The sequence below is a fragment of the Mesoplodon mirus genome, assembly GCF_964341445.2.
Source record: "Mesoplodon mirus genome assembly, chromosome: 10".
NCBI lineage: Eukaryota > Metazoa > Chordata > Mammalia > Artiodactyla > Ziphiidae > Mesoplodon > Mesoplodon mirus.
Window position 1 is genome coordinate 56420122 of NC_138986.1, and position 25479 is coordinate 56445600.

Sequence of the window (25479 nt, forward strand, 5' to 3'; positions counted from 1 at the left end):
CATGAGTTCTGGAATTTCACCATTTGAGAACTACAGCGTTAATGTGAAAGCAATAAATGAATAAGTATACAATATAATGATCTTACAGAAAGGGATGACTAATCTAAACATAGATTTTTCACCCCTAAGATTTTAATTTTTGTTTAGGGCAAAGTCAACCCTAAACATAAAGAGTTAAGAGACAGGTGGTAGTTCTGATTTTTAAAATAAAATTTGAATCAATGAGTTAACTGTTCTCAAATATAATGCATGACAATATTAAATTAAGGGCTATTTTTTACAAGGATAAAAATGTAGTTCATTGATTTCTTTGAAATAAAACCAATGTATTACAATTACATTTAGTATACATGTTTAATTCAAATTCAGTAATTGAAAGAAAAAAATCAATATTTGATATTCTCTGATGGACCAAAATAAGAAAGTGTGTGCCCTCAACTAAGTCAATCCTATTGATTTTTAAACATAAACATCATACAGAGTTTTCTTAAATATTTTACCAACCTGAAGGTTAAAAGTTATCAAGCAAAATAATCACTATAAATATACTGACACAAACCAAAAAAATGTCAGTACAGCTGTGAAATAGGGCATGTAATGATTCTTTATAAGAGTTAGACAAATTAAATGGTTAACATCTCCAAAGAAAGACACTAAGTTTGGGTCCTGCCTGGGATCCAGTTTTGCTTTTTAAGAAGCAAACAACACATTTCCCACTGGCTTAAAGATTACTGGTCAACATCACCATTATCATTGCTTTCCTACAGAGGCAAAAGAAATCTCAGTTCCTAGGAAAGTTGGGGGTCACTGTTGCCATGGGGACCAAGATATATGTATCAAATGCCATCAGAGAGAGAAAGATAAAAACTGCTATGCATTAGGTTTCTACAGATTAAAAAAAAAAAGTCTCATTTATCTAGTGGATTTTCAGATTTAGATAAATTTGGAAGACTCTAAATTCCGTTCAGACACCTTTTTCATAGGGAGCTAATGATTATAGGATTTTACTGGCAAGAGAAAGCGCAATAGTAAAATTTTCTACAGAAATTACCACTTTTTAAAAAATATATATATTCTACCAAAAAAAAATCTTCAAAAAGCACTTTGAAACATGTTCTGTTCCTGGAACATATATGCCTGTAAACTCAGGCAGGCATGGTTTCACTACTAATTCTCACTCTCTCCATATATTATCAAAATATTTGAGTTTTCAGCAGGAAGCCTATGGATTGCTGATAGCAGTTTCTCTACTGGTGGGTAAAAATGCAAGCAGTGAATATTCAGAAAACACAGATTTTAAAAGTTGAAATGAAGCTTCACTTGAAAGTAAAATATAACAAATTTAAACTTCTTAAAGATTTGCAAATATGGATTATTTTGATTTATATTATTTATATAAATACTTAATTTTGTAGAAATTGGCAAACATACATTACATAAGATGGCTTTTTATAGTCAGTTTTCTTTTCCAAGACTTTCCCTAAAGATGCACAAGTTAGAAGCTGATTTTGTTATAAAAGCACGCTGAGGCAAACACATGGCATGACTGTTCATAGGCCTATACAATTCCAGGACCCTTAGTACCATTTCTGGCCAGATAAATGTATTAGTTTGATCTTTATGTTTTTTTCTAAGTTAATATAATATTAACATAAAAGCCAGTTTCAATAAGGATTTATTAGGCCTTTCCACTGAGGAGACAGAACATTCTATTCTCCAAGTTCTATTTTAATATAAATATCACATTTTAAGAGACTATCAGCAAAATAACCAGAACAGATAACAAATCCTGATTGCTACAGAAAGGGCAAGAGAGGTACACAGGTATGATTTTAGTTTAACATTTCTATTTAGAAGAAAATATTCTCTAGTATAATAAAAATCCATTTGAACAATCAATAAAGTATAATAGCAAGAGATTGATTTTTTTTTCTTGGAAAGCACATGATGTACATAGTTGTCACAATAGACATTCAATAATAAAATTCAATAATATGGTAGGATTAAGCAATTTTATTATTGTATTATAGTTTCTTAGAAGGAATTCTTTTCAAAGTCTAAGTTTTTTTTTTTTTTAATGGCCTTTAGATAGCTCAGCTTGCAATGGAAATGCACCATTTTCCTGTAGTGTCATCAACTCCTTTCAAACCTATTTTGTGTGAAACCCTTCCAACTGTTTTTGCTCTAAACAGAATCTTTTTGAAGTAATATTCTAAGAACCTTCTGAATATTTCTTAATATCTTTTGCCATTAGTCATGCTTTTGTTCCATCTGAAGCTGGTCTTTCCTAAAACATAGCTAAGCCTCAGAAGACTAGGTAAGTAAGTTAAGCCATTTCCAATGGTAAATCATATCCCAGTTACATATTATATTAAAAAAACCCTAAAATATTAATTTTATTGTCAGTTATGAAGACATTTTTTATTTCCTCATGTCAATTATGTCCATTTTTCTTGGCTGTTTTTCTTTTTGCTATTTCTCCTTCTTCTTCCAAGTTCCACTGACAGACTGAATACACAAATAGATAACAGTCAGACCATGTATGACAACAGAACTTTAACCAGATCCTCTGAAGCAAGCATCCTGGGAAGCCAAACCACAACCTCTGCAGCAATCTGCCCAGAATGGTCAAGATTTGTTCAATAACTTGCAGCTTCCTTTTTTTTCCCCCCTCTCTTCCACCTCAGGAGCAACCAGAGAAACTCACCAAACCAATTACCCAAGATACCTTGTTTCTTGTTAGCCCACCTCCAGTTACCTCATGCCAACAATCTCCAATCAGAGCACACCTGAGGCTTTCCCAAATAAAGCTTTTCCACTCCCTTGCCTGCCCTTGAATCTCTGCCAAATGTAAGTTGCTCCCTTGCTATAGCAAGCTCTGAATAACGACTTCTGTTTGTTCTCATCCAAGTGGTCTTTGTTTACTGCCACACATAAACTTACAATAAAAAAAGGAAAATTTATAAGTAGAATAATTATTTTTACTCATTGATGTAATAAAGTGTCAGAAAGTATTCAACTGCACTATGTAGAAGACCAGAGGTACCATTGGTGCATCCTTATAAGCTCAGACTTCAGTGTTGTTTTCTCCTGTGCTATAAGATTCTTCACCCCTTGAAGTCTTGACCCACTACCACAGCCCACTGATTGTCTGACTATTGGATTTCTCTTCCCACTTTGTAAGTATGGAGCAAAGCTGGAAAAAAGTGGGGGGAAAAAGCTCTGCTGTTGGAAAATAACTCTGCACCAGACACTTGAGTAAGTATTCTATGTGAAGTATCTCTTATGATTCTCATAGAGATCCTTCATTTGTTCAACAGTCAATAAACATTTCATGAGGATGTACTTTGTGCCAGACACTTTGCTAGGTCTTGAATATGTAAATAGTGAGAAAGGAGACATATTTTTCTGCACCTAATAGGATGTGTATTCTGGCTAGGGATGCAGCCTTAAAATTAAAAAAAAAAAAAAAGTATGTAAATACACAATTATAGGCAGTGTCAGGAAGAAAACAGTAGAGGACACTATGAGAAACTTAAATTTGATTAGTCTTAGGGGATACCTATCTAAGGAAGTAAATGTAAGCTGGAACCCCCAGAATAAGTAAGAAGTTAGCCAGGCAAAGGTGATAGGAATGGGTAATCCAGACCGGGAAAACTCTACTGCCAAAATAATAGAAAGTCTTGACCCTGTGAGGAAATGAGAAACAGCCAGTATAGCTGGAGCATAGAAAACACCTGAGAAGATGGTGAGAGTTGAGTGGGAGAGGCAGGGAATTCATTGTAAATCATGTTTGGATCTTAATCAAAATACAATGGAAATAAAGGGATGAGTTAAACAGAGAAATGACATGCATCATTTTGCTTTTAAAGACATCCATTGGCTGCTACAATTTGGGGAATGGATTACAAGGAGGAGTAGAACAGAGGCTTGTTGGGGCTCCAGTGTGTGTCCAGGGTAGGTTCCCCTGGCCATGATTGTAGCAATGGATTTAGGGAGAAATGGATGGATTCTAAACATATTTTGAAAGTGGAATATACAATACAGTCTTTGAACTGACCAGAAGAATTCAAGCTGCGAAAATCACTTATTCTGATTTCCTTTCCTTATTGTTAGTAGTTTCAATACCAGGATCTTAAAGAAAGAAGTTGTCCTATTATTGCCTGAGGTAGACAAAGTTGCCTACTGTTTTATCCCCTTATTCTCCTTCTTCTGCTTTAGAGAAGGCACTGCCATGGCCCAAGAGCTTGTCTGGACAGGTGCGGTTGGTTGTGTATGCGGTATTGGTGACCCTCCTTAGACCTGCCACCTGTGAATGACTTCAGGAAGGAAGAAATTAGCACATCCCCTCTGGAGGCTGACTGGAACCAGGAAATGTTTGACTTTACTCCCTCCCCTTTTAGTATAAAAGAAGCCTGAATTCTAACTTAGGCAAGATGGTTCTTTGGGGCACAAGTCCACCATCTTCTCAGATTGCCGGTTTTTCGGATAAATTTGCTATTCCTTACTCCAATTAAACAAACAAACAAACAAACCAGATGTGGTTGGTTGTGTGTGCGGTACTGGTGACCATTCTTAGACCATGGCTAACTGGGCTGGGTTCTAAATAAGATCTCCGTCGAGATAAAGGAGAAAGAATTCACTTTGATCTTTGAACCCTATCTAAGTGGAAAACTGTGTCCAGAGTAGCATTTTAACTCCAAGCTCAGTTCCCTGAATATGTCCTAATTCTCTGTTTGTCAGAAATATACCTGTTCCTTCCTGGTTTATCTGCTCCACAGTTACAAACATCAGAAGTATGGATTTTACTCCTATTAACTGTTTCAATCCTAAGATTCACATGTCAGAAAACGATTCAAAATATATCATTTTAATGATATACAAGCAAGAGATCTTTCTTTTTAGCACATTTCACTGTCCAATCCTATATTACTGGGTTGGCCAAAAAGTGTCTTTGGTTTTTTAAGTAAAAATAAAAGACACATTTTTCATTTTCACCAAGAACTTTATTCAACAATGTATTAACCCTTTTGTTCCACTACCTTCTGCCATTTTTCAGGCAACTTCATAATTCCATGCTCCCAAAACTTTTTATCTTTTTGAGCAAAGAACTGTTCCAGGCACCTTTTACAGTCTTCCAGGGAATTAAAAATTTTTCCATTAAGAGAATTTTGTAAAGTCCTAAATAAATGGAACTCCGAAGGTGCAATGTCTGGTGAATATGGCGGATGAATCAGAACTTCCCAGCCAAGCTGTAACAGTTTTTGCCTGGTCATCAAAGAAACATGCAGTTGTACGTTATCCTGATGGAAGATTATGCATTTTCTGTTGACTAATTCTGGACACTCTTCGTCGAGTGCTGCTTTCAGTTGGTCTAATTGGGAGCAGTACTTGTTGGAATTAGTCGTTTGGTTTTCTGGAAGGAGCTCATAATAAAGAACTCCCTTCCAATCCCACCATATACACAACATCACCTTCTTTGGATGAAGACCGGCCTTTGGTATGGTTGATGGTGGTTCATTTCACTTGCCCCACAATCTCTTCCATTCCACATTATTGTACAGTATCCACTTGCCACTGCCCATCACAATTTGTTTTAAAAATGGAACGTTTTCATTATGTTTAAGTAGAGAATCGCATGTGGAAATACAGTCAAGAAGGTTTTTTCTGCTTAACTTACGTGGACCCAAACATCAAAGATTCACATAACCAAACTAGTGTAAATGCTTTTCAAACCTTGATTTGGATATTTTGAGTATGTTGACTATCTCCCGTGTGGTATAACATTGATTGTTCTCAGTTAATGTCTTGATTTGATTGCTATCAACTTCAACTGGTCCACCACACCATGGAGTATCATCCAGCGAGAAATCTCTAGCACGAAACTCTACAAACCACTTTTGACACGTTCAATCAGTCACAGAACCTTCTCCATACACTGCACAATCTTTTTTTTGCATTTCAGTTGGGTTTTTACCTTTCTTGAAATAATAAAGCATAATATGCTGAAAATGTTGCTGTTTTTCTTCCATCTTCAATATTAAAATGGCTACACAAAAATTCACCAATTTTGATGTCTTTTTTTAAATGCATGCTGATATGACAGCTGTCACATACAATCTAAAAAAATTATTTCGAATGAAGTTAAAGACAACTAAGTGCTACTAGAGCCATCTTATGGAAAAAGCTGAACGAACCTTTTGGCCAACCCGATATAATTTTATGAATCAATTTATAATTGGCAGGTTTTCTTCACTAGAACAAACCCTTCATAGGGACACAAGATAGAAATTCACTGCATATCTGTTAGAGAATTAAATGAATAAATGAAGTGGGCTGGTCAAAGATGACCAAGACAAAACTAGGAAAAGGTAGTAGCATGGAAAGATAGAATTGAGGATACTTAAAATTCCTAGCCTCGACCCCTATTAACGTATTTCCAGGTTCTTTTAGAGACCATGATATTTTCACTTCAGCCTGTCCAAGAAGGAAGCCCTTTGCACTCTACTTTTTTTGAGATGGGGAATTTGGCCCAGAGAAGTTGGATGGAAGGATGAAGTTCACACACTTGTTGTGATAGAACTAGAATAGTAATTTAAGCCTCCTGAATCACCATCTATTGAATCTTCCAAAGTGTGAACTCTATCAAGGTAGGAACTCTGTTTTTTTCATCTATGGATTGGTAACTATACTTCTTAGGAAAAAAATAAAAGTAAAATCAACAAAACTTAGGAGCCTTAATGAGGCAGATATTGCTACCACCCCAGGATGCAGTTGAAGATGCTGTGTTTTAGAAGGATTAAGAAACTTGTCTATAAATAGTATATGGCAGAACAAGGATTTGAGCCTAATTCTGTCTGAACACAAAATATTGATGAATGTCATGTCAACATTTATAACTCACATTGTGATACCTTGCTTATTGATATGGTAGATCCTCACATATACTTGGTAACCATTATATTCAGGATCTTTTTATAATTCACACTAGAGCCTAGGAAAACCTTCTCTAATATTTTCTTTGAGTCCAAGGGACTGGGTCTATGGTAACATGAAGAGCATCACCATTTTTATGTTGATGTGTTGAAATACAAGCAGTGGTCAAAGCTCATCCTAGTGACTTGGGTATTTCCAAAAATAAGATAATAACATCCCCAGTAAACACTGAGATAAGCCCATAGGAGCTGACTAAACTCCACCATTATCAACTCCAGTTTTGGGTATAGACTAATGTTGTTATCTTGGAAGTAAGGTAATTAGGAAGTGACAGCCTCACAAATATTTTAGTTCCAGTTTATTATAAAAGATCCCTAATTTTGCATGGTCTTGACAAAGGGTACAACCTGAAACTCTCAATGAGAAGAGGTAATACCCCTGTTAACTTCAGTCATCAGTTGGCCATGATATACTTCTTGTCCTGGTGATATCAAAAATATGTGTTTTCTCACTCCTGCATCATTTGAATCAACATTCATATATACTATTTTCTCTCAGGCTATAATACCCCTTATTTTGATTCAATTTCCTTCTTCAGTTTCCATCTATGAATGATGCTCCATGTTCAATTGTTAGCTGAAACATAACTCACTATCTTTAAAGCTATGTTATCTCAAACAGAATTTTTTCTCAAGTTCTTATCAAAATATCTTTTTAATCTGTAACTTTCAATGAATCCATCAGAAAACAGCTAAATGCATATATTACAAACTTACACTAAAATGTTCTTAAAGTAAGCAAACACAACCAAATTCTATGAGCCTTTCTTGTACTTTACCTCAATACCTATAAATGGAATCAAGAAAGATAGACCCAGTGTAATGTGTAGCATTTGTGTTCATACCTAATTTACTCATGTACATTAATTCAGGCATTTCTCTTGAATATGATAAAGCAGTGGAAACATGTTTCAGTATTTAATCCTTCTGTATGGTCTGCTCTAAGTAGGAAAGTCTATGAAGGCCTGTGATTATAAGCTGCATATACAAAGATTCATATTACATCAAACATTTTCTAATCATTATATCAAATCTTACAGTTAATTAAGATTATATTAATATATTATATATATTATTTTAAATTAATATTATATACATTGTATGCAGAGAATCAGGAAAACCTGATGAGAAAATAAAAACATTTAAATTGCCTTAAGATATTCTTTATCCTTGAGTCCTAATAGTCAAACATTATATTCAATATATAAAAAGGAATTGAAGATGTATGTTTTTAGAGTTACTCAATAAAGTTAAATGTCAATGAAATGTGTCTACAACAGGAAATATTGATTTATTTCTTCACTAGGATATGTTTATTTAATAATTAAAGTAAGTAAACTGAATGTCACAAGTACCTTTTCCAGACCTTCTTCCTTGAGGCTGATCACATCCAAATCAAAATCTGTTCGTAAGCCATTGGTTTTGTTGAAAGTTATTCTGCCTGTGAGGCCTTCCCAATGTGCCTATGGGGAAAACAAACAAACATACAAAAATCATAAATTAGTAAAGGATGAGAAGATAAAACAATTTTGTACAAAATGTTTTACCTTTTGTTACTTCTCATAAATTTACATTGCTATACATTTTTATTCTCTTCTGAACTTTGAAAGATGTTTTTCTAAATATGATATCCTAGTATCAGTAAAAATTTATTGTAAAGTTTTCATTTTAAATAATGCATTTTCCAGGTATAATTTTCCTTTATGAGAAATTTGTGGTTTATGTTTTAAATAGCAAACCTCTTTTAGCAAAATGAGAAGCGGTTGGTCACTTATAATATTTATGAGATAGTGACTATCTTGCTGGAGATTACAAATAGAACTACTATTATAAAATACCACTCCTAACACCAAACTAATATAAAGTAAACATTTTATTACAATGAAAGAAACTGAATCTAGGAAAAATTATGCTATACTGCTTCAGCTATACATTTTCCACTTAGAATAATTAACTTATTACTTTATTTTTCTTTGTGTGAGGCTGGGAGAACTGTATCAAAATTACTTCACATCAAACTATACTTCCAGTAGAAGGCTCTCTCCAGGTAGAAGGGGGTGAGAATATAATAATCTAGCTACACAATGGGTTCATCCCTCAAAGGTGAGCAAATAATGAGGTTTTTTTTTTAATATAAAATGATTTCCCATTCTGCTGGTTATACAGCCCCAATTACATGTATTTTTGTTTGTTTGTTTGTGGTACACGGGTCTCTCACTGTTGTGGCCTCTCTCGTTGCAGAGCACAGAATCCGGACGCGGAGGCTCAGCGGCCATGGCTCATGGGCCTAGTCACTCCGCGGCACGTGGGATCTTCCCGGACTGGGGCACGAACCCGTGTCCCCCGCATTGGCAGGCAGACTCTCAACCACTGCACCACCAGGGAAGCCCCTACATGTTTTATATTATTTGTCATTTGCAATTAGCTTGGGAAAATAGTTACATATGAAAATTTAAAATAATGTAACATATACTCACAACTATGTTTGAAAGAATATATACTGAGACTCAAAAGAAGTAAAGCTCAGTAGATAAAGGGTAACATTTCAATAAGGATTACAGATGGATATCATTATTGCTACATTTCTTAGGCTCCATGTGCTCCTTGGATACTTATGTATAGGGAATCTAAAATAGATTTAGGCTAATAAATTACAAATAAAATGAAAAAAAAACTATAATATATATCTCTACGCATATTGCAACAGGTCATCACTGAGTTTACTGTGCTAACAGGTCTCCACTAAGGAAGACAAAAATTTTAACTCAACTTCGTCCAAAGAAAATAATTTCAGGCGGTTAACAAAAATCCATATTTAGTATAAAAATAAGCAATGGGATCAAGAAGTACAGAAGCAGAAGTGCAGAACAGCAGAACAAATCTGGGTTAAAGACAGCACAGGGGGGACTTCCGGGAAAGATGGCGGAAGAGTAAGACGCGGAGATCACCTTCCTCCTCACAAATACACCAGAAATACAGCTACACGTGGAACAACTCCTACAGAACACCTACTGAACGCTGGCAGAAAACCTCAGACATCCCAAAAGGCAAGAAACTCCCCACGTACCTGGGTAGGGCAAAGCGGAGAGATTCCCACACAGAGGATCGGTGCCGACCCGCACTCACCAGCCCGAGAGGCTTGTCTGCTCGCCCACCGGGGCAGGCGGGGTTGGGAGCTGAGGCTCGGGGTTCGGTCAGAGCGCAGGGAGAGGACTGGGGCTGGCAGCGTGAACACAGCCTGAAGGGGCTAATGTGCCACAGCTAGCCGGGAGGGAGTCAGGGAAAAAGTCTGGGCCTGCCAAAGACGCCAGAGACTTTTTCTTCCCTCTTTGTTTCCTGGTGCGCGAGGAGAGGGGATTAAGAGCGCTGCTTAAAGGAGCTCCAAAGACAGGCGCGACCCGCGGCTAAAAGCGTGGACCCCAGAGACGGGCGTGGGACGCTGGGGCTGCTGCTGCTGCTGCCGCCAAGAAGCCTGTGTGTGAGCGCAGGTCACTGTCCATGCCCCACTTCCGCGGAGCCTGTGCAGCCCGTCACTGCCAGGGTCCCGGGATCCAAAGACAGCTTCCCTGGGAGAGCAAACGGCGCGCCTCAGGCTGGTGCAACGTCACGTCGGCCTCTGCCGCCGCAGGCTCGCTGCGCATGCGAACCCCTCCCTCCCCCCGGCCTGAGTGAGCCAGAGCTCCCGAATCAGCGGCTCCTTTAACCCCGTCCTGTCTGAGCGAAGAACAGACCCCCTCCGGCGACCTACACGCAGAGGCGGGGCCAAATCCAAAGCTGAGACTCGGGAGCTGTGAGAACAAAGAAGAGAAAGGGAAATCTCTCCCAGCAGCCTCAGAAGCAGCGGATTAAAGCAACACAATCAACTTGATGTACCCTGCATCTGTGGATTACATGAATAGACAATGAATCATCCCAAATTGAGGATCCAGGAGGCAGTGCTGTGCCTCTGAGGTGGGAGAGCCAACTTCAGGACACTGGTCCACAAGAGACCTCCCGGCTCCACGTAATATCAAATGGCGAAAATCTTCCAGAGATCTCCATCTCAACACCAGCACCCAGCTTCACTCAACGACCAGCAAGCTACAATGCTGGACACCCTATGCCAAACAACTAGCAAGACAGGAACACAATGCCACCCATTAGCAGAGAGGTGGCCTAAAATCATAAAAAGTCCACAGACACCCCAAAACACACCACCAGACGTGGTGGACCTGCCCACCAGAAAGACAAGATCCAGCCTCATCCACCAGAACACAGGCACTAGTCCCCTCCACCAGGAAGCCTACACAACCCACTAAACCAACCTTAGCCACTGGGGACTGACACCAAAAACAACGGGAACTACGAACCTGCAGCCTGCGAAAAGGAGACCCCAAACACAGTAACATAAGCAAAATGAGAAGACAGAAAAACACACAGCAGGAGAAGGAGCAAGATAAAAACCCACCAGACGTAACAAATGAAGAGGAAATAGGCAGTCTACCTGAAAAAGAATTCAGAATAATGATAGTAAAGATGACCCAAAATCTTGGAAATAGAATAGACAAAATGCAAGAAACAGTTAACAAGGACCTAGAAAAACTAAAGCTGAATCAAGCAATGATTAGAAACACAATAAATGAAATGAAAAATACTCTAGATGGGATCAATAGAATAACTGAGGCAGCAGAACGGATAAGTGAGGTGGAAGATAAAATAGTGGAAATAACTACTGCAGAGCAGAAGAAAGAAAAAAGAATGAAAAAAACTGAGGACAGTCTCAGAGACCTCTGGGACAACATTAAACGCACCAACATTCGAATTATAGGGGTTCCAGAAGAAGAAGAGAAAAAGAAAGGGACTGAGAAAATATCTGAAGAGATTATAGTTGAAAACTTCCCTAATATGGGACAGGAAATAGTTAATCAAGTCCAGGAGGCACAGAGAGTCCCATACAGGAGAAATACACCAAGACACATATTAATCAAACTGTCAAAAATTAAATACAAAGAAAACATATTAAAATCAACAAGGGAAAAACAACAAATAACACACAAGGGAATCCCCATAAGGTTAACAGCTGATCTTTCAGCAGAAACTCTGCAAGCCAGAGGGACTGACAGGAAATATTTAAAGTGATGACGGAGAAAAACTTGCAACCAATATTACACTACCCAGCAAGGATCTCATTCAGATTTGATGGAGAAATTAAAACGTTTTCAGACAAGCAAAAGCTGAGAGAGTTCAGCACCACCAAACCAGCTTTACAACAAATGATAAAGGAACTTTTCCAGGCAAGAAACACAACAGAAGGAAAAGACCTACAATAACGAACCCAAAACAATTAAGAAAATGGGAATAGGAACATACATAAATGTATGTTACATTTACCTTAAATGTTACATTTACCTATGTTACATTTACCTTAAATGTAAATGGACTAAATGCTCCCACCAAAAGACACAGATTGGCTGAATGGATACAAAAACAAGACCCATATATATGCTGTCTACAAGAGACCCACTTCAGACCTAGAGACACATACAGACTGAAAGTAAGGGGATGGAAAAAGATATTCCATGCAAATGGAAACCAAAAGAAAGCTGGAGTAGCAATTCTCATATCAGACAAAATAGACTTTAAAATAAAGACTACTAGAAGAGATAAAGAAGGACACTACATAATGATCAAGGGATCGATCCGAGAAGAAGATATAACAATTGTAAATATTTATGCACCCAACATAGCAGCACCTCAATACACAAGGCAAATACTAACAGCCATAAAAGGGGAAATCAACAGTAACAAATTCATAGTAGGGGACTTTAACACCCCATTTTCACCAATGGACAGATCATCCAAAATGAAAATAAATGAGGAAACAAAAGCTTTAAATGATAAATAAACAAGATGGACTTAATTGATATTTATAGGACATTCCATCCAAAAACAACAGAATACACATTTTTCTCAAGTGCTCATGGAACATACTCCAGGATAGATCATATCCTGGGTCACAAATCAAGCCTTGGTAGATTTAAGAAAACTGAAATTGTATCAAGTAACTTTTCCAACCACAATGCTATGAGACTAGATATCAATTACAGGAAAAGATCTGTAAAAAATACAAACACATGGAGGCTAAACAATACACTACTTAATAACGAAGTGATCACTGCAGAAATCAAAGAGGAAATTAAAAAATACCTAGAAACAAATGACAATGGAGACACGATGACCCAAAACCTATGGGATGCAGCAAAAGCAGTTCTAAGATGGAAGTTTATAGCAATACAATCCCACCTTAAGAAACAGGAAACATCTCGAATAAACAACCTAACCTTGCACCTAAACCAATTAGAGAAAGAAGAACAAAAACACCCCAAAGTTAGCAGAAGGAAAGAAATCATAAAAATCAGATCAGAAATAAATGAAAAATAAATGAAGGAAATGATAGCAAAGATCAACAAAACTAAAAGCTGGTTCTTTGAGAAGATAAACAAAATTGATAAACCATTAGCCAAACTCATCAAGAAAAGAAGGGAGAAGACTCAAATCAATAGAATTAGAAATGAAAAAGGAGAAGTAACAACTGACACTGCAGAAATACAAAAGATCATGAGAGATTACTACAAGCAACTCTATGCCAATAAAATGGACAACCAGGAAGAAATGGACAAATTCTTAAAAATGCAGAACCTGCCAAGACTGAATCAGGAAGAAATAGAAAATATGAACAGACCAATCACAAGCACTGAAATTGAAACTGTGATAAAAAATCTTCCAACAAGCAAAAGCCCAGGACCAGATGGCTTCACAGGTGAATTCTATCAAGCATTTAGAGAAGAGCTAACACCTATCCTTCTCAAACTCTTCCAAAATATAGCAGAGGGAGGAACACTCCCAAACTCATTCTACGAGGCCACCATCACCCGGATACCAAAACCAGACAAGGATGTCACAAAGAAAGAAAACTACAGGCCAATATCACTGATGAACATAGATGCAAAAATCCTCAACAAAATACTAGCAAACAGAATCCAACAGCACATTAAAAGGATCATACACCATGATCAAGTGGGGTTTATTCCAGGAATGCAAGGATTCTTCAATATACACAAATCAATCAACGTGATACACCATATTAACAAATTGAAGGAGAAAAACCATATGATCATCTCAATAGATGCAGAGAAAGCTTCCGACAAAATTCAACACTCATTTATGATAAAAACCCTGCAGAAAGTAGGCATAGAGGGAACTTTCCTCAACATAATAAAGGCCATATATGACAAACCCACAGACAACATCATTCTCAATGGTGAAAACCTGAAACCATTTCCACTAAGATCAGGAACAAGACAAGGTTGCCCACTCTCACCACTCTTATTCAACATAGTTTTGGAAGTTTTAGCCACAGCAATGAGAAGCAAAGGAAATAAAAGGAATCCAAATTGGAAAAGAAGAAGTAAAGCTGTCACTGTTTGCAGATGACATGATACTATACATAGAGAATCCTAAAGATGCTACCAGAAAACTACTAGAGCTAATCAATGCATTTGGTAAAGTAGCAGGATACAAAATTAATGCACAGAAATCTCTGGCATTCCTATATACTAATGATGAAAAATCTGAAAGTGAAATCAAGAAAACACTCCCATTTACCATTGCAACCAAAAGAATAAAATATCTAGGAATAAACCTACCTAAGGAGACAAAAGACCTGTATGCAGAAAATTATAAGACACTGATGAAAGAAAATTAAGATGATACAAATAGATGGAGAGATATACCATGTTCTTGGATAGGAAGAACCAACACTGTGAAAATGATTCTACTACCCAAAGCAATCTACAGATCCAATGCAATCCCTATCAAACTACCACTGGCATTTTTCACAGAACTAGAACAAAAAATTTCACAATTTGTATGGAAACACAAAAGATCCAGAATAGCCAAAGCAATCTTGAGAACGAAAAATGGAGCAGGAGGAATCAGGCTCCCTGACTTCTGACTATACTACAAAGCTACAGTAATCAAGACAGTATAGTACTGGCACAAAAACAGAAAGATAGATCAACGGAACAGGATAGAAAGCCCAGAGATAAACCCACTCACATATGGTCACCTTATCTTTGATAAAGGAGGCAGGAATGTACAGTGGAGAAAGGACAACCTCTTCAATAAGTGGTGCTGGGAAAACTGGACAGGTACATTTAAAAGTATGAGATTAGAATACTCCCTAACACCATACACAAAAATAAGCTCACAATGGATTAAAGACCTAAATGTAAGGCCAGAAACTATCAAACTCTTAGAGGAAAACATAGGCAGAACACTCTATGACATAAATCACAGCAAGATCCTTTCTGACCCACCTCCTAGAGAAATGGAAATAAAGACAAAAATAAACACATGGGACCTAATGAAACTTAAAAGCTTTTGCACAGCAAAGGAAACCATAAACAAGACCAAAAGACAACCCTCAGAATGGGAGAAAATATTTGCAAATGAAGCAACTGACAAAGGATTAATCTCCAAAATTTATAAGCAGCTCATGCAGCTCAATAACAAAAAAACAAACAACCCAATCAAAAAATGGGCAGAAGACCTAAATAGACATTTCTCCACAGAAGATATACAGACTGCCAACAAACACATGAAAGGATGCTCAACATCTTTACTCATTAGAGAAATGCAAATCAAAACTACAATGAGAGATCATCTCACACCAGTCAGAATGGCCATCATCAAAAAATCTAGAAACAATAAATGCTGGAGAGGGTGTGCAAAAAAGGGAACACTCTTGCACTGCTGGTGGGAATGTGAATTGGTAGAGCCACTATGGAGAACGGTATGGAGGTTCCTTAAAAAACTACAAATAGAACTACCATATGACCTAGCAATCCCACTACTAGGCATATACCCTGAGAAAACCATAATTCAAAAAGAGTCATGTACCAAAATGTTCATAGCAGCCCTATTTACAATAGCTCGGAGATGGAAACAACCTAAGTGTCCGTCATCAGATGAATGGATAAAGAAGATGTGGCACATATATACAATGGAATATTACTCAGCCATAAAAAGAAACAAAATTGAGCTATTTGTAATGAGGTGGATGGACCTATAGTCATACAGAGTGAAGTAAGTCAGAAAGAGAAAGACAAATACCGTATGCTAACTCATATATATGGAATTTAAGAAAAAAAAATGTCATGAAGAACCTATGGGTAAGACAGGAATAAAGACACAGATCTACTAGAGAATGGACTTGAGGATATGGGGAGGGGGAAGGGTAAGCTGTGACAAAGTGAGAGAGTGGCATGGACATATATACACTACCAAACGTAAGGTAGATAGCTAGTGGGAAGCAGCCGCATAGCACAGGGAGATCAGCTCGGTGCTTTGTGACCGCCTGGAGGGGTGGGATAGGGAGGGTGGGAGGCAGACGCAAGAGGGACGGGATATGGGAACATATGTATACGTATAACTGATTCATTTTGTTATAAGCAGAAACTAACACACCATTGTTAAGCAATTATTCTCCAATAATGATGTAAAAAAAAAAAAAAAAGCACAGGGAAATGTATATCAGGTGAATCTGTGCAACTAATAAATCCAATCACAAATTCAATTCTGAACTTTCCAGCAACTAAAGCAAAGAAGAAAATATGATGAACTCTAACATACAGGATCCATAATTTAAGACACACCAATTGCCCAGGAGAAACTCAGCTTTTCCTGGTACTGAGACCTGACAGAAATGTCTCTTTTCGGTCCTCATAAGAGTGACCCTGTGTGATTTAGTGCAGCGGTCTCCAACCTTTTTGGCATCAGGGACTGGTTTCACGGAAGACAATTTTTCCATGGATGGGGGTGGGGAATGTTTCAGGCGTTAATGCGAGCGATGGGGAGCAGCAGATGAAGCTTTGCTCGCTCACCCACTGCTCACCTCCTGCTGTGTGGCCTGCTTCCTAACAGGCCGTGGACCCGTATCGGTCCATAGCCCGGGGGTTGTGGACCCTTGATTTAGTGGACAAGATCCTCAATAACACCCTACAATAAATACAATAGCGAGTTTCACAACAACTTCTTACAGGGTTGTTTGATACTTCTCAGTTGTCAAGTGCTGCATTCAGAAAAAGCTCTTCTTCAACTAGCCAAACCAGGGTGCTATGTTTGCAGCCCTGTGATGCTTAGTTTTTTACACCAGAAGTAAATATAGAATGTGGAGTAACAAAAGAACTGCATACTGTTCTAGGAGTATCATTTCATCTATCTGAGAGTTCAATAACAGTTAGACAAGGAAAATTCACGGATATTCTTTGCTAAGGACCTGACGATTCTTAATTATGATTCTATTTGCACTTTTATTATCATGATGAGTAATTTATTATATGATGAGATGATGATTTCTTTTAAGCCATTAAAGAAAAATTTTATATGGTAATAACAGCTGTGACTTTTCATAGCAAAGATTAAATTTTCATTGTTAAACTTTCATATAAAAACTCCGAAATCAACTACACTTTAATAAAAAAAAAATTTTTAATTAAAAAAACTCCTGTTGTAATCAAATAAAAAGTATCCTTAGCTGACAAAGGAATTTCCTTCATGAGAGGAAGAATGGGAAGAATATGTGTGTATGAAGTGAGTATGTATGTTTGTGTATGATCTTTAAGAGTTTTCTTTTTTTTTTTTCTCACTATGGGCATGCTTGGTCTAAAACTATAACAGACATAATTAGAAATGATACATGGCCATAAAAATGGTTGTATTATGCAACATGAAGTAAACTTTGCACTTTCATGAATCCATAAATTTTGTTTTATGTTAATTCTAATACAATTAAAATAACTAGACATTATACTTAGGAACCATAACTCTAAAAAACAATTCTTGAAGACTTACAAATTGGATGTAATTTAGTGTAGTGCAAAGGGCATTCCTGTTAAAAATTCATGGCATATCATGTGGCCTATGATATAAACATTCTTCAAACATCTATGTTTCCACATAAATGAAAAATAACATACATAAAGATTAAGAAAGGTGAAAACAATGTCATAAATCATAGGTCACTGATTTTCATCTGTTCACACAATTACAGATATTTTGTAGGAAATCCATTTATTTATCATGTAATTTTTCCCTTCCATATTATTTAGTAAAAATGCTAATTTTGCTTGTATGGGGAAAGGCAGAAAGTTTAATTTAAGAGATAAAAGTAAACGTTCACCTGTTAGGAAAAATGCAATAATCTCAATTCATTCAGCTTGAGGACAAGCAAGACAGGACAGATGTGCTTCTCCTGACTCACCTCTTTAATTAGGCTCATGAAGCGGGTCCCAAAGCGCCAGGGTTTGTGTCGATTGCACTGTAAGGAGCTGACTGTCATCTGGGGAAACTGCTGGACGCCCACAGATACCACATGCACAGCATCATACATGAGAGCAGCATCCGTCTGAAAGCCGAGAGAAAAGGAAATGTGGCATCAATACAACACGGGAGACCCATGATAGGTGGTTTAGAAGTGGAGAGAAAGAAAGGGTGAGAGAAATAAATACCCAGTTTTTCTTCATGCAAGGGAGAAAACAGTATCTCCACATGCTGTGGTTCTCTTAAATAAGATATTGTGATCAAATTACTTCATGGGCTCCATTAGAACATCTGACCTACCCTCCCTTTCCTGAAGTGATAACCCAATTTCATATCATCCTAGTATCTCTGCTGAAGTAGGAAATGTGTGCAGACATGCATTATTTCATTTTTTGTCACACCCTCTGTCTCTTACTCTATTCTACTGCATGCGTGAGTGCGTGTGCGTGCGTGTGCGTGTACATGCACACGCACACACACACACACACAAGGAATGCCAATGTGAACATTTTGAATGGTTACATGAATTACATATTGTATATAAAAGTAAATAAGTAAATAATTTCCTTGCATAGGAAGACAAAAAATTTGAAGAGATTCACCTCAAAAGTTTAAAGATATAAACCCTAATTTTTTCTGCAATTCAGCTTTTCAAAGGGTTCAATCTCAGAAATGATGCTAGAGTGTTGAATCTCAATACATGTGTTAATCCCTTTTCAAGAAGCTAAGCTTAATCCCCTGTACTGTCTTCTTTTCCCCAAATTTCCATATGAATAAAAATTCATTTTGGCTTCTCAAGTAAGACCAGTATGAATTCTACTGTGTTTGCACCTGCTCAAATGACTGACCACTTTAGAGGTGGATGATAAAAAATAAAATGTTTATAAGTCATAACAAACCAGAGGCTCAGTGACTGTCAAGTGCTGTGTTAAATGGACCCTCACATTGTGTTTGACAGACCCGTGCCAGGCTCACTACCTACAGAAGAGATCCACTGACAATGCGGGCAGCAAGGAACTTTGGGCCATCTGCTTGGCATGGTTTGGAATAAAAGCATATATTTCCTCTTCTCATTCACACAATTAGTGAGCTGTGAAATGAATTCCAAAATGAATAGGAACCCTGTAGATTAATAGCGTTTGCCACAATACAATACAAAATGAGTACACACAGTAGCTTTCATGCAAATGTATCCTCAGGAACTTAACCACATAAAATGGAAGGCAGCTAAACAGCACAATGCAGTGACAGAACATAATAAAAATACCATTTTATAGTTCATAAATCTTTGGGGAATAGAGCTCAGATTCATAACCTTCATTTGGTAAATACCAGCTGACTACTTTCACACACTCTGATGGCTGCACAGTGAAAACTCGAGTAGTGGAGTTGATACAGGCACATAGCATGAGCCTGAGGATCAGATTGATATTTGTCTTTGGCCTGAGCTAACACTCAGAGGACATATTTCATATACCACATGGATGGTTATAAAAAAAATGTTGCCAAGATATGAGAGACACATTTGATTTTAAAATAAAATGAATTTTTAAAAAATCACTGTCAACAAATGTATAGAGATATGAACACTTTCAGATACTACTAAAGGGAAGATAAGGGGCAGTTTTGCAGATTTCACCACAAGGGAGATTTTAAAATATCCATGTTCTTTTTCACCTATTAATTTCTCTTTCTGGAATTTTCCCTGAGAAAAATCAAAGATAAGAACAAAAGCTACATACATTATTTATTTAAAAAAATAAAAGAGTGGAAATCTACTGAATGTTCAAAATGAGGAAACACAATAAAATCACAATGTATTTCATATAAACATTAAAAATCATGTTTTGAAAAATATTCAGATGAGAAATTGCAAGTGGCAAAATGCTAACTGCAAAAATAGCTTATACAGAACTGTATTTCTAGCATAAACTATTATATACATCTTTATGAGTATTTAATATGTACTATTCAACTTATTTAATTCTCACAGCAATCGTTTAATAAAAACACTGATATTGTTCCCACTTTACAAATGATGAAACCAAGGTTGAGAGAAGTTAAGTAACTAAACAAAGTCACACAGGTAAGAAGCGGAGAGGTCCAGATTCAAACAGCCTCACTGCTTACAGCAAGTATTCTTAAATATCATACTGCATGTTATATGAACAACAACCAAAAAAAATTGAAGGGAAGAAAATACACTAAAGTGATACTAATAATTACTCTTGGGAGATAGTAGTGAGTAGAATTTATATTTTTTCCTTTTTCTTTACTTTTTGCATCTTTTTAAGATGGAAGTTTACTACATACCATTGCAATTATTCCCAAGATGAAAATTTTGAGCTACTGTCACAAAATAACTAAAAGAATACAAACTATGATATTACTACTATCCTGCCATGACTTACTGACTTATATGAAAATCCTAGAATAGTAACCTTATCTAAAATGACAATGCTAGGAAAGAATTTTGCTTAATTAAAAATTTGAAAACCATTTTTGGTACATAGTTTTAGCTTCTGGATCAGAGGATATACTAGATGATAATAAAACTATTTAAGATCTGTGATTTTAAATATAATTATAAAAGGAAGACAATATTTATCAAACTATAAGATAAATACTAGAGAAAAAAATTATAATTAAAAAGTTGTTGATCAAATTTCTTCTTGGGGCTTCCCTGGTGGCGCAGTGGTTGGGAGTCCGCCTGCCGATGCAGGGGACACGGGTTCGTGCCCCGGTCCAGGAAGATCCCACATGCCGCGGAGCGGCTGGGCCCATGGGCCATGGCTGCTGGGCCTGCGTGTCTGGAGCCTGTGCTCTGCAATGGGAGAGGTCACAGCAGTGAGAGGCCCACGTACCGCAAAAAAAAAAAAAAAAAAAAAAAAAAAAAAAATTTCTTCTTGAATTTCCAGTTTAAAAATATTTTAATTTATTATAAAGCAATAAATAGAACTTCTGAAACTACTCTCTCTGATATTTTCATCTGCTTAGGGTGCTTTTTTTGTCCTATTTTTAGACTAGTTGTTTTATGTGATAATATGGAGTTGTTGTCCATTTAAACTTGATATCCTGTCAGACTTTCCTATACTGTATTCTCTGCAAAACTGTACATATGTAAATTCTTTCAACTTTGGAAAGTTTTGAGAAAAATCCAGCTTATCAAAAGTGGTTTTCTTATTTTCACGAGAATGTATAAGCTTGAAATTTTTCCTTAATTTAGTAATATTACTAGTTAACATTTGTTCAGTATTTATTATGTGTAAGGTACTTTCCTTAAATCATTTCCTTTAATTCTCATAACCATCATGCAGTTGGAAATTCACTGGGTCTGTATAAAATAGGAAACTGAAGCAGAGAACAGTTAAGTAACTGGTCTAAAAATCATAGCATATAGAGGTGGAGCTGGATTTGACTCTAGAAAATCTATCCAGAATTTACATACTTCTCTCTAGTTTCTTGCTCAGTGCTCTATATTTATTTATTTATTTATTTATTTATTTATTTTTTTTATTTTTTTTTTTTTTTGCTGTACGCGGGCCTCTCACTGTTGTGGCCTCCCCCGTTGCGGAGCACAGGCTCCGGACGCGCAGGCCCAGCGGCCATGGCTCACGGGCCCAGCCGCTCCGCGGCATATGGGATCCTCCCAGACCGGGGCACGAACCCGTATCCCCTGCATCGGCAGGCGGACTCTCAACCACTGCGCCACCAGGGAGGCCCAGTGCTCTATATTTAATAAAGCAAAATAGTTTAAATTGTTTTAAAGTTATAAAATATAAGAAATATCAATAAGTACTTGAATACATTAATCTATATAATTTCTTAATAAGCAGTAAATATTTACATAACAAAAATGTACTACAAAGTAAGGGAAAGTATAGATTGTGGAGAACTGGTAAATATAAATTCACAAAAGAAGAAATACATTGATGTATGAGATTAAGTCAGAAGGTTAGTCAGAATAGTAACATTAACCAGGAACAAGGTCATGAAAGAAGTAGATTTATTCTATACAGTTGCTGTTCATTAGGTTTACAAAAGGCAAAGGTACTAGAGTATCTTTCAAGATCAGGTTTAAGGGGCATCTTTACTCCCAACTCTAAATTGTAGAGTTTGATTGAGCTGCTCTTGCTAAGTCCTCTACCCTCTCATTTTGACTCTATAATCCTTTGCTTTGACTCTTCTCTCAATGGAAAAATACGAGGAAAGAAGGGAGGAGTAGAACAGAAGAGGAGAAAAGTAGAGGAGACACACAGGTTAATTACTTTGTCATCGTTTTTATATTATCATTACTGTCAAGTTACATTGCATGCTTACTTTATGCCACACTATGTCCATTTCTCTATATGCATTTCACAAAGACCCTGTGTTTCAGGTGATATTACTCTTATCATTTAGAGAGGAGAAAACTGAGGCTTAGTAAGGTTGAAGTAATCTTCTCAAGGTCTCATCACCTTGAGAGACAAGACTTAGAAAACAAGACTCAGGCAAAGCTTAGCTCTTAGAACTACCATCCAAACTATCATAATAAGACTCTGGCAGAAATAAGACTCAGAAACAAGCCTTAAAAACACGATTCAGATAAGGTCTAATTCTTAGAACCACCATCCTACCTACCATAACCAACTATCTCCCCTAAATCATATTCCCACTGAAACTATGACAGGCAATGGAGGGGAAACTGATGGCAGCAGATCTCATATTTTTGGAGGTTCTGCTGAGTACCAGACAATTATGTCCCATAGACAGTATATCTCTGAGCTGAGATTCAAATAAAAGTTCATTTGTCTTCCAAGTCAAATTTTTTTCCTTGTACATAATAGCTACCACTTAAAAAACTTCAGAGGTAAGTAAAACTGTATTTTAACCAACTAAATTAATATGGAGTATGTATACAATTTGATTATTAAAACCCATAATTTTAATTATGGGGGTTAGATAAAGTTGTAGTCATTCAGATCCTAAACTACAAAGACAAAATCTAGGCAGAGAGAAAAAATAAATCAGCAAGGAAGACAAAACAATCCATTCTATTTTCTCTCTTTCAAGTATAATTACTCACATATATAAATAGATCACACTTATTGGAAAGCTAGAATATGTGTTCACCCTGGGAATACAGACCAGAAGGAATTGCAGTCTAGGTAGGTACAGACAGAGTCAAGTGCAGCCCTCCGTGTTTCACTACTAGGTCAAGCATCTATCAATAGCAATACGAGTCCCCTTGAGAGCCCATCTCAGACTAGACTGGAGATGAACTTTTTCTTTCCAAAATAAGTTAGTTAACCTACAAAGAATGTCTGTCAGCCAAAAACTTGTTTTGCAAACCTTTAAAACTGTGCAATACAGTCCTACACATTTCAGTAAAACAACAATGATCTTTTTAAATGGATGGTTTGAAAAGATCACAAGAAGTGCCTTCTCATACATTTTAAATATACATTATCCATCTCCCTAACTTATTGCTGGGTTTATCTCATATCTAGTTTAATTACTTTTAGTCATGGAGTGTGCAACGCGGATGCAGGTGGAAGAGTGACTACTGCTAATTTCTATGGTTGAGCTATTGCCACAGAAATTGGTTTAGTCACCCAGTGCTACTTCATCTATCTCAAGTAACCTCAAGTCTGATGAGCCTTTAAAGTATTGAAAGAACACTGAAATATAAGCATGCTTAAATTTCTTTTATGCTCTGAAAAAGTCCACTGCATATTTTAAAATAATCGAAGAATCAGGGAGATTAGATGCTCTCAAAGGTTTCAGATGATAAAATTTAACATAGCTAAGTATTGCTGATTTGGGATGTATGACTGAAACATTTCCAAATATATAAAAACAGGAATAATAATGGATACTGTGACTAGTTAAAATATTTCTATGTACTTAGATTTCATTTACAGAAGATTCTGGTACTAAGCAGTAAATTACCAAGCATGTCCATATGGAGTGCACATGTTATTTCAGTTTCTGATCACTGTAATCATCATCATTAAACACCTTTTTTGTAAAGTTCTGGGATAGATGTTCTAGGAGTCATAAAAAATTAAAACATAGCCTTTATTCGCATGAAGGACGAAACAGTTAGAAATGAACAATTTTGAACTACATAGAAGGGAACATCGCTACATAAAATCTCTCTGATACTCTAAAGACTTCTCTTTGCAAAAAGCTATCAAAGGTAGGACTTCCCTGGTGGCGCAGTGGTTAAGAATCTGCCGGCCAACGCAGGGGACAAGGGTCAGATCCCTAGTCTGGGAAGATCCTACGTGCTGCGGAGCACCTAAGCCCGTGTGCCAAGACTACTGAGCCTGTGCTCCAGAGCCCGCAAGCCACAACTACTGAGCCCATGAGCCACAACTACTGAAGCCCGCACACCTAGAGCCCATGCTCCGCAACAAGAGAAGTCACTGCAACGACGAGCCTGCGCACCACAACGAAGAGTAGCCTCTGCTCACTGCAACTAGAGAAAGCCTGCACGCAGCAACAAAGACCCAATGCAGCCCCCCCAAAAAAGAATAAATTAAAAAAAAAATACAGAATTAAAAAAAAAAAGCTATCAAAGGTATTTATCTTTCTTCCCAATGGGGAGGCAATCTTCTGGAATATTCCATTCCCCCGGTAACATGGCTTTTGGGTACCCCATTGAGTTTTGCCTGGGAGAACTTGGAAAACAGCCTTTTCCCATTTATCTTCTCTATTATGCCAGCAGAGTTACATTTATGACAATGTCATTCTGCTGAAGCACTTTTTACATATTTGGGCTCTTGACCTAGCCTCCAAACACACCCAATATTGTATTTAATAATTTACATTTAAATGTAACTAATCTTAAGAGTGATGTGATATATGATCATATCTTGATTATAGTGATGGTTATATGGGTGTATACTTAGGTCAAAACCTATCAAATTGTACAATTTAAATATGGGAAGTATAATACATCAAATTTATTCCAACACAGCTATTAAAAAAAACTGATGATGCATTTTTCTGGGAAGATGGTTCATAAATTTCATTTTATTCTGTAAGTATCTAGAATCCTCACAAACTAAGCGTCACTGATCTGTATCTTCTTTCTTCCTTGAACATTCTACTTTTAATAAAACTATTTATGGTTTCT

The 25479-nt window shown here is 36.8% G+C and overlaps 1 protein-coding gene across 5 annotated transcripts in view; it reads right to left on the reverse strand.

The window, feature by feature from the left end:
* GRIK2 (glutamate ionotropic receptor kainate type subunit 2) overlaps positions 1-25479 on the reverse strand; it is a 648281-nt gene that overhangs the window by 211687 nt on the left and 411115 nt on the right. For all 5 annotated transcript variants that reach the window (XM_082633756.1, XM_082633753.1, XM_082633752.1 and 2 more), the window contains 2 exons: positions 18298-18441; positions 8351-8458 (listed from right to left, as the gene is read on the reverse strand). In XM_082633756.1, the coding sequence (XP_082489882.1) occupies positions 8351-8458; positions 18298-18441 (252 nt within the window). The remainder of the gene's footprint in view (positions 1-8350; positions 8459-18297; positions 18442-25479) is intronic.